Raw genomic sequence first — 10,845 nt, forward strand, 5'->3', positions numbered from 1 at the left:
TTCAGTTTTGGGCTTTTTCTCTTATATACCACATTGGGCCAAATTGCTCTAAAAGGAGCCCATATTGAAAAATCTAAAATATTTGACCCCAAATTTACATTAATTTACATCTATTTATACTTTTTTTTTTTAAAAAAAAAAATCCTTAAATGTAAATCATAACTTGTTAAGATTACAAGTTATACTAATAGAAAAAAAAGTTAATATGATTATATATATATAATACATTAATACTTCAATTGTGGTTATAAGTAACACATTGTTTAATCCAATGCCAATTACTTAATTTGATATTATACGAATCATATTATCATTGTACATGAATATTATGATTAATTATTTAAATTTAATTTGAATCATATGATTAAGTATTGATCTTATTCATTTATATTATTCAATATGCATATATGTATAATTATAATTTATAATATATATGGACTTATAAGTTTATAGCATACATTGAAAATAAGTCTTTAGGTACTTAATTGTTGAATTAGTATGAATTTGTATACTTTTGAGTTATGTCATATTATATATGCATAATTTGTTATTATATAATCATATGATTTAATAATTAATTGATCATGTGATATAATCATATAATTATAATGGTAGTACATTAATACTTAAATTGTGATTTAATTATCTAAAAAAATAATAATTATGATTTAATGATCAATTGATCATGTTATATATATAAAGATTATTATTATTATAAAATATATAAATATATATTATAGAATAAAGGCGGTTAGCGGTTAGCAAACTCAGTAACACCTAATCGTAACCGACTAGGCAGTTAACGATTTTTTATTAACCGCTTTTAAGACGGTTAGCGGTTATGACTGTTAACGGTTAGTGGGCGGTTAATAACCGTCTACCTTTTCACCCCTAGAGCCTCCCTATCAATTTCTATCTTGTAATGTTGTTGTATTCTTCCTATGTTTTACAATTTTATTTATAAAAAAAGGGTAGATTGATTTATTTTTTATTTTTTATTTTGTTTTGTTGATGTAGATTAATAATATAAGGTGACAATGAACTATATCATTAAATAATGTGATGGAAATCATTTGAAAATCAATAACAGAAAATTATAAGAGAATTATTAAATTATCACAAATTATGTGTTTAAGATTAAGTTGAGAAATCATGCGAATATCAAAATTATAGCATTTAAAAGTGAGAAATGTTTGGTTTTCATTTTTTGTCTATTTCCGTTCACTAGATCCACACGTGAATTTTATAGATTTAATGATAAATTTGCAAAAGAGATGAGTAAGAAATGGATATGTAACACTTCTTTTTAAGAATAGATTGAGATTCATAATAATTATATATTCGAATTACTTATAATTTAGGCCAATAATCTGAGAGATGTTATATGAGATTTACTTGCAGGAAAAGGTGATCAAAATTTATTTGGATAAATAAATTATTACAGTAAAACGTTAGCTTTTGTAGTTCAATCAACTGTTACATGTCCTAATAAAATATTAAGCCAGGGAACCTCAAAACCCTAAACCCACCCACACTCGCAGAGAGTGGTAAAGCTCGCTCACATGCCCAAAACCCTAATAAGAGAGAACCCAGCAGTGGACCCTTCCCTTCTAGCCCTGAAGCCTCGCCAAGTTCTGCTCGCGAACCTAACCACCATGAAGAAGCCCAGCAGCGGCAAGGCCTCCTCCTCTGCCCTAACCGCGGACCAGAAGGCCCGTCTCCTCCAAGCTGTGGCTCAGTTCTTGGACCGCAGTGGGTTCTCCAAGACCCTCAAGAAGTTTCGGTCCGAAGCGCAGGTCGAGGTATGTGGATACGGTTCTGTTTGGTTGCCGGGAAAGTAGAGGAACTAGGGATTTTCAATGTTTTCTATTTTTTTGCTTGATTCTTCACTTTTGTGCATGTGATATGCGCAATGCTTATTTGTTCCTATATTTGATTAATGTATCTATGCATCTGTTTGTGTTTACTGCAATATGCATCTGTAAATCATTTTCTTGGATGAAGATAGAATCATCTTGTTATTTGGTTAAATGCATTTGAAGTGTTTAGGGGAGAAAGATTGACAATAGAACGAACCCAATGATGTTAGGTTCTGAATTGCGCGGACCACATGTACAAAACAATATTGGATGTTATGATTAGCTATGTAAGGAGCATAGGTGTGATAGGGGGTCCGCTTACTCAATAAACCTGATCTAAATAATTGCGCTCTATGCTTAGTTTTGTTAGGTTTGTGGTCTTGCACTTTAGAGAATGGTGAAGGTTTTTTAGAAAGGCATATCGAGTATGCTGATTTTTTTTTGGATAAGGCATTATATGGGGTGATTCATTAGATATAATTTTGTTAGAGAGGCATATAAAATTTCTATGCATTTTGGACCTTGTATAGGGTGATTAGCTATAATGTTAAGATTATGAGTCTTCTTAACCTTGTCTGATATATGCCACCTCAGCTTGGTTATGCCGTTTGTATTTTCTCTATTAGCAACAAATTTGTAAATTGTGAAAAATGCAGAGGGTTTTGCCATTTCAAAGTACAGATTAAACTGAAGTGTAAGATGGGTTTTCCCCTTGGCTTCTCTGTACCATGGTGGTGAGTGCATTTAAAATCGTTAGAAGTGGAGCTAGCAATATCGATTGGCTCAAAGATTTGGCTGAGGATTTATTTGGAAAGTTTCAGGTTTTCCTTATGGAAATAGTCCAACAGTCCATTCGATAGGAGTGATTTTAGTGAGAGGATATAAATATGGAGGAAAGAGAAGGGAATGGAGATTGGTGTTTCTTTGGATTGTTTAGTTCAATGGTGCATTTGGCTCAAAGTATCTTCTTACAGAACAGTAATAGAAACCTTACCTTTCAATAGAACTAACAACACCAAGGAAATCAGCAGGATTTGTGTAAATTTAAGATATTCCTGAAGATTTAGAGTGCAGAGTTTGCAAATTTTTATCTGAAAGCATGAGGGAGTGATCTTTGTTTGGAAAATATTCTTTTGATAAATAATTTTGCAAACTGTTAATCTTCATCTGTGATCTGATTTTTAGTCCTTTAGTTTTTTAAAGGAGTGGTTCGAAGTGTTTTCAGGCAATTAATTAGCTAGATTAATTTGGTATTACATAACAGACTACCCTAAGTAATTACAATGGACACTTATTTTTGGACCTAAAAGGCTTCTTGCCTGGTGTAGAGGTGATATCTTGTCTTAGGCTTCCAAAAAGATATGTATGTCAGATGATGCTATAGATGTGGCACTAGGACCCTATCCCAAAGTGAAAACTTCTACCCAGTTTTCCCCAAGGATCTTTATGTGTGAAGACTGTGGATTGGCTTCTATTTCATTTCTCGATTGGTATGGAACTTTGCTCACTAGTATTCTTGTTGTTATGTGGTTTGTTGAGATTGGTTGTGGAGATGTTGGGTTATACGATTCAGGTTAAGATATTGGAAGTTGGATACTTGTGAATTTTGACATATGATTTTATAAGAAGTTAGATGGTGATAAGGTGGACTTAAGTTGCTTATTGTTTTTTACTTTGGAGATTGGACTTTTTTAATTTAATAGACCATTGGATTTAATTTATTTATTCTCTTAAATTTTCTGCATTTCCTTCATACTTGTCTACTCGGTTTCTCCCTTTTTTGGATTTGTTTAAATAAATTGTCTTATTTATAATGTACTCACACAAGTACTCACACACTTACATATATACATACTCAGTCGCATCGCTAAATGTACAAGCCATTTCTTGTGCAGGCCATCTCTATTTTCTATCAGTTTTGTGGCTTGGCTTGTTTTTTCAGTTGACCTTCTTCTTGGCCTTGTAGGCATGTTGAATTGAACCATATTAGAAATTTTTAATAATTCGCATATTGTTTTCCGTTAAGATTTTGATTTCTAGTTCCCTTCAACATTTTTGACTTAATTATGCATATCACATGAATTTACTTGCTTGGCATTGCACCCGGTAATATAAAAGTATGGCTGACGTGTTTGAGTAAACCATTACATCGTAGTCCTTGATAATGTGTTTATGTGTAGTTTAGTTTCCCCCCTTCTCTTCGAACGGTGTCCTATGAAAGAGTTCTGGTTCATTCTTTGATAGCATATTTTTGTAGTTTAACCCAAATCCGCTTGTCAATGTTCTTCATCTTATTCTTGCTGCAGAAAGATGGTCAGAAGGGTTCCACACTGGATTTGGAAGAAATTTACCACAAGTATTTGGACATGTGGTATGATAAGAAATTGTTCATTCTTATGTGTTTGGCTATATATAGACATTCATGCATGCACACACATGCGTACACATACATGCACCCACAAGAATTACTCTAAGATAATATCATTATTTATAGTGGCTCTGACATATATATTGAGTGATATCTTTGTAGCCTTTTAATCATAAATTATCTATTTTCCTTGATGTCTTCTACTTTTTTTCTTGTGTCTTCACAAGGCATAAAACATTTTTTGGACAAGTAAATAAGGCATAAGACTTAATATACTTTTATTGGAAATGTGTGTGCTAGACTTTGTTGCTCATGTTTCTTGCCATTTATATTGCATAGTTTACCCATTTGGAGTTGGCCACAAGAATATGATTTTGCTATTCCTTTCAATCAAATATCTATTATTCCAATTTCTCTTTATAGCACTGCAGTTTACTTCTCAATAATGATTAACGTGGGTATATCTTTGTAAGACATCAAAAAGCCTTCACAACCATAGTTTTCATGATGTCAGCTGCCATCACAGACAAATGTCCCTTCTGGTGTCAGCTGCCAAATCTATCTTTTGCATTTTGTGCTTTTCTCATATGTATGTGTGTGTGTGTGTGTGTGTGTGTGTGTGATACATACATGCATATGCTATGCTATTGTCAATTTAGAGATTGAATTCCAGTTTCTATTCTCATGTTATTTGAGCTTCTGTTCTATGTAGGAATCTTTCCAACACAGAAGTAAGCAACCAGGACAAGCAAGGTATGCTCTTTTTTTTTTTTTTTTTTTTTTTTTTTTTTTTTGACAAGTAAATTTTTGTCCCCAAGAGGAGGGGGAAGGGGAGATTCGACCGCTTCCAGCCAATTGAACTATCCCTTGGGGACTGCTGAAATTTCAAATACTTTGTTTTTGAAATTTAATTATGTTAGTGGGGTTATGGCTTTCCTCTCTCCCTCTCTCTACCTCCTTCTCAGTGGCAGCATGATGTACTTTATTTGATAAATGTTGATATAACTCATTCTAGTTCTGCTAAATTTCAGATACAAAGATTGAGGACACTAGTAAAAGAGATGAAGAACGTGACGCTACTGAGATTGTGGAGACTGGAAGTAAGAAAAACAACAAAATTAGTACACTTTCTAATTCTAACAATGCCAAGGAGATAATAACAAATGATGCAGCCCCAGAACTAAATATAAGATCTAAAAAGACGAAGAAAAGCAAGAAGATTTCTGATTCGCTCGGTCAAGGAACTGAACAATTCAACACAGAAATATCAAAGGGGCCTGCTGGTCTTATTGCTTGTGTATCTCATATGGAGGAGGAACCTGATAAGAAAAGCAAGGAGAAAAAGAAAAAGAAAAGCAAGTCAGATTCCGGATCTCTAGTTAATTCTGTGGAACATCCCTTATTAGAATCACTGCCTGGAGCAACTGAGGAAAAATCTGTGGAGTGTTCAAGAGATGCCCAAGCTAATAATTCTAGTGCTACTACAGAAGATAAGAGTGTCAAATCTAAAGGTAAGAAAAAGAAGAAGGATAATTTGGAGGATCTTGAGACAGGAGATGTAAATGGAAACCATTCTAAAGATAATGATTGTGAAACGCCAGATGACGATGTGGCTAACAACAAGAAGAAAAGTTCCAAAAAAAGAAAAAGATTGGCTTCTGAAGAAAATGATTTACAGCCTGTCGACAAAAAAGCAGGTGAAGAATCAAAACGTAGAAAGGTAGAAGGTTTGCAACAATCTGAGAGAAGTGAGCAGCCTGCAGAGGTGAATGTGTCCCTAGTAAGTGATGGGCAGACAAATGGAAGCCTTGAGGAAAATGGAGAGAAACCTGCCTTTCAGAAAACTAAGAACCAACATAATGGTTCAGTTGAGGTATGGTTCTAACTACCTTCTTAGTCTATACTACCATATGAGTGAAGCACACAAGTGAATCATCTTCAAAATTAAAAGCCAAATCCTTCTATTTATCGAATGTGCCCACAGGTTTGATCTGTTCCTAGAGTACAATCTCACTACACGTCCTTTGCTGTTGTTACCATCATGAGTATAATATGTGCATTTATCTAGTATTCACAAGAGACCATCCATTGTATCAAAATTCTAGCATATAAAATATGCATATGCACGGTTTTGATGACACATGGTTTTATATATGTTGCAAACTTAGGAGTTGCTGCTTGAAGTTCTACATGGTATGTTAGTGATCATGCTCTCCATTAAGAAAAGCATATGCTACATACATTAAGTGGTTGGGAATGATATTGTCCATATATCATGTGAAGTCCTTTTATGTGTCTTTTCAGTGTTAAAAATATGATAGGGAATATGAAGAAAATAATGTTATCTTTTCTTTTGTTAAAGAAGTAATTCAATCTTATTAAAAAGGTGCAGAGGGGCGCAACCCAAGTATATAAGAAGTATACAAGAGAAACACTAAATTAAGAAGCTTTAGAAAAACACAAATAAAAAAATTCTTAAGAAATTAGAAAAACAAAATCAGTTGCAAGCCATTTTTCAATAATAGTCTTGAGCTTAAGCCCTTTTTCAATCCAAGTCCATTTGTCACATTTTTTGTTAATTTCCAAACGGAAGCCATATGAAATACCAACTATACCCCTATAAAGTTATTTAAAAGAAAAGAAAAGTGCAAGTGAAAAAAAAGAGTTTTTTTTTTTTTTTTTTTTTTTTTTTGTATTGGGGGTGGGCGACCACACCTAGGGGTTTGTGTGTTGATGAGGATGTTGCTCAAGAGGCAATGGCTTTTCTGTCCAAATGTGATGTTGTGTAAGGGTGAGGGTTGCTCTATACAAGTTTGCAATATTTCTTAGACAACAGTAGATTCCTGGTAATATTCACGCTGATCGCTTCTTTTGTTGCAGCCAAAGACAGCTAATGCATTTCGGCGGATAAAAGCTGAGGAGGTGATATTCACTGATAAGAGGCTTGAAGATAATTCTTACTGGGCAAAGGTGTGATATACTGATGCTTTACGTGTGTGTTTCATCCATTTTATTCCCCCTTGCTATCATTTTTTTTGTAATTTCTTTTTTGTATTAAATTTTGACCCGTGGTCAAATCTCTGCAGGATGGGGCAGAAAGTGGCTATGGTGCAAAAGCACAAGAAATTCTTGGGCAAGTTAGAGGACGGTATGTTATGCTGTATGCCATCTATATATGTGTATTTGTTGGAGAACATTATTCATTCTGTTGAGGTAAAAGCTGCCTCAATTCTGTTCTGCTATTACCATTGTTGGGAACCGAACCATAGATTAAGCTTTTAATAGTGTCCTGTTGGACCTGGTTTAGTTGGCGGTTCAGTTTGGCTCTCTCCCCCTTTTTTCCCTCTCCGTATTTGATAACAATGTTGTGTTAATGCTGTTCTTGATTATCATTATTGGCAACCAAAGTGAAGATTAATGGTATGTTTGGTATGCAGAATGAATATTACATTAGGAAAATGAATAGCTTTTATTGGGAATGGAAGAAGGTGGAATCAAATAGTCTTGAAAGAGCCATTCTCTTGGCCTATGAGGAAATGACTGTTGGTATGCGGATTGGCTATTACATTAGGAAAATTAATAGCTTTTATTGGGAATGGAAGAAAGTGGAATTGAATAGCTTTGAAAGAGCCATTCTCATGGCTTTCGAGGGAATGACTATTTTTTAAATTTAAGGAATAGCTATTACTAAATATATGGGAATGCCTATTCCAAGTGTTAGAGTATATGATAAGGATTCTACTCTAACACCAAGCTATTCTATTCCACATTTTTCCATTCCTAATAAAAGCTATTCATTTTTTCTAATAGAATAGCTATTCCACGTACCGAATGTACCCTAAGCTGTTAACATAGTTTCCAGTTGGACCTGGTTCAGATGGCAGTTTAGTTAGGCTCTCTCTCCTTTTTTATCCTCTCCTCTTTTATTACAGTTTGCCGTGTTAATAATGTACCAATTGCCTCATCTATAGAAAGTTCAAGGTGAGCCAGTGATAGTGTAGATGCTAGAGCAAGGCTCGGCAATTTTCCTGAGGTGCTTGCCTTTTGCATCTAGGAGTTTATTTCTGTTGAAATTTTCTTTTCTCGTTGCCAAAAAAATATAAATTTTCTGACATAATGCGAGGACTGGAAGATCAACACTATAAATAGCAAATTCTCCAAAATATTGACTTGCTTTCTTCATTGTATGCTATGTTACTCATAGTGAACATTCAGGTTTCAAGAGTGATTGAACATGAGCATTGCAATTAGAATCTTTCTTTTGATGCCATTGTTATTTTCATTGTATAGAGAAGCAGCCTGACACCTCTTTCTCTCTCCCTCTCTCTCTCTCTCAGGGATTTTCGGCATGAAAAGACCAAGAAGAAGCGTGGGACATATAGAGGTGGGCAGATTGATTTGCAATCTCACTCCGTTAAGTTCAATTATTCAGATGAAGAATGACTAGCAACTTCTGTGTGAGACAAGTCCCCACTTTTTGTTCTTTCTCCTCCTTTGAGCACAATATTGAAGCGTGATTTTTTATAAAAATTATGGTAATTCTATGTCGCTGTGGTACTCCTCCATGTACCAGATTCAAACAAATTTGGAGTCAATTCAATTCAAGGACCTGTACATCTTTATCTAAATTATTTCGAGACTTTGAATCCCCCCACTTTAGTGCATTTATCTATTCATCTTTTTCTCTACAACCACTTTTTGATCCGTTTACTTGTCGTAGGACATTGGGTTTGGATTAGATTTTCTTGGAAAGTTGTTGCCTAGAGCTAGGGCAGTAATATAGTCTAGTCAAGCTAAGTACTAAATTTTTAAGCTTCATTTGTTCAATTTTATTTTGACTATGACTCGAGTTCGAACTTATTATTGAGATAGATTACATGTTCAAGCTTTGTTTATTTACTTTTTGAACGAATTTGAGCTTTGCTGATGACCTGCTTCACTTATTTATTCTTCATATGAAATAAATAATCTTTATTATTTGACACATTTTTTTAAGGATTTATTCTAATGATTAGTTATTCAATTATCATTAAGATTATGTGTTTTAGTTAATTAGATAAACAAATTTTTATTTGTAAACTTATAAAAATGTGAGTTGCAGTTTGGCATCTTCACTGATCTAGGATTGGGAGTTCATTTGCTGTGCTGCCTTATAGGGTTTAGGGTTTAGGCAAGTTCTATAATCTCAACACCAATTGTTTCCTCTTTAGGGATTGGTACTGCTGCTTACTATTAGGAAAATAAACCATATCTCTAAGAAGCACCCAAGATAAAAACTAAAATAAACTTTTGTTGCCAAAAACAAGGGAAGGCTGAGAGAGAGAAGTAATTATGACTTGTACCTCAAAATAACTCGAGTCAGGCTGTAAAAGAACCGAATTGTTCACAACAGTTTTAGCTCGGGTCTTATAAGTTCGACTTGTGAGCTCAGTTTTTTTAAGAAATAGGATGATATTAAATGAGTCAAATTTGGATAAATTCGGTTCGGCTTTGTTTAAGATCGTGAACAATGCCCGTATAACTCAACTTAGCTCATTAAGCTCATATATAATAATAAAATACTAGCTTGTATATATACTAACATAATACATAACTAAAATATGTTAATTTATATACACAAACTTAATAACACATGTATATAGGTCCAATTGGTTAGGGACCACGTCTCATAAAGCGGAGGTCACTAGTTTGAATCTCAATTCTCTTTCCTCTTGTGTGAACATAATAATAATAATAATAATAATAACAATAACATACTATATATATATATGCACAAGTAAAATATGCTAGTGTATACTAAACAAGTTTGCATGACTTTTAAAATTGACATGACTTTTAAAATTAGACATATGATAGGAGCTCAATTAAGCCCCATCTAAGACTCAACTTTTATGGACATATGTTTTGATTTTTGTCTCTTTTTTTAAATTTCAATTTTGAACCTAACACAACTCTTATTTGACTTTGTGCAATGTAAGTAAAAGTTGGGTCTTAGATGGGGCTCAGTTGAGCTCCTATCATATCTCTTAAAATTATCATTAGATGAGAGTAATGCTACAAGTCTCTTTTGTGTCCCTCTAAGGATGATGTAACTCTTAAAATCATCATTGAACTTGTAATTAATCACTATTAGATTTTGATCAAATTATGATTTCAAAAGGGACCTCGCTAAGACTAGGCTGGGACCCTGTCGAGACTCAATCGGGACCCGGTTAGTACTTGTCAGGATCCAATCGGGACCATGCTAGGACTCGACCTACACGCTGTCGGGACTCGATTGGGACATTGTTGGGACTTGGTTAGCACTTGTCAGGACCTGGCTGAGACCCTGTCGAGACACCACTAGGGCTCGATAGCTACTCGTCGGGGCATTAACGGGACCCAGTCGGGACCCAATCAAGACTTGGTTAGGACACCGCTCGGACTTCGTCGAGACCCGTTGTGACTTGATCGGGACCTCACAAGGACTCGATTGGGACCCGTTGAGAACTAATTGGGACACTGCCAGGACTCGATCGGGACCCCAACAGGACTGGGTTAGGACTCCGACAAGACTCGTGGGGCTTGACCAGGTCATCGCCAGGACCTGGTCGGGACATTTTCGTAATTTAAAGTGTA

General features: G+C 34.6%; 1 protein-coding gene across 1 annotated transcript; it reads left to right on the top strand.

Annotated features, from left to right (window-relative positions):
- Positions 1-1,483: 1,483 nt before the first annotated feature.
- LOC132190154 (lisH domain-containing protein C1711.05) lies at positions 1,484-9,122 on the top strand. The gene is made up of 7 exons (XM_059605056.1): positions 1,484-1,802; positions 4,166-4,230; positions 4,940-4,980; positions 5,259-6,100; positions 7,108-7,197; positions 7,314-7,375; positions 8,565-9,122. The coding sequence occupies exons 1-7, from the start codon at positions 1,563-1,565 to the stop codon at positions 8,668-8,670; spliced, it is 1,446 nt and encodes a 481-aa protein (XP_059461039.1). The 5' UTR covers positions 1,484-1,562; the 3' UTR covers positions 8,671-9,122.
- The last annotated feature ends 1,723 nt before the right edge of the window (positions 9,123-10,845 follow it).

Source organism: Corylus avellana, chromosome ca8 (assembly GCF_901000735.1).
Source record: "Corylus avellana chromosome ca8, CavTom2PMs-1.0".
Taxonomy (NCBI): domain Eukaryota; kingdom Viridiplantae; phylum Streptophyta; class Magnoliopsida; order Fagales; family Betulaceae; genus Corylus; species Corylus avellana.

Excerpts from the sequence above, each read along its gene's own strand:
- LOC132190154 (XM_059605056.1), top strand. The coding sequence starts at position 1,563 with ATGCCCAAAACCCTAATAAGAGAGAACCCAGCAGTGGACCCTTCCCTT. Across the intron at positions 1,803-4,165 it reads GGTCCGAAGCGCAGGTCGAG|AAAGATGGTCAGAAGGGTTC; the intron begins GTATGTGGATAC and ends TTCTTGCTGCAG. Across the intron at positions 7,376-8,564 it reads CTTGGGCAAGTTAGAGGACG|GGATTTTCGGCATGAAAAGA; the intron begins GTATGTTATGCT and ends TCTCTCTCTCAG.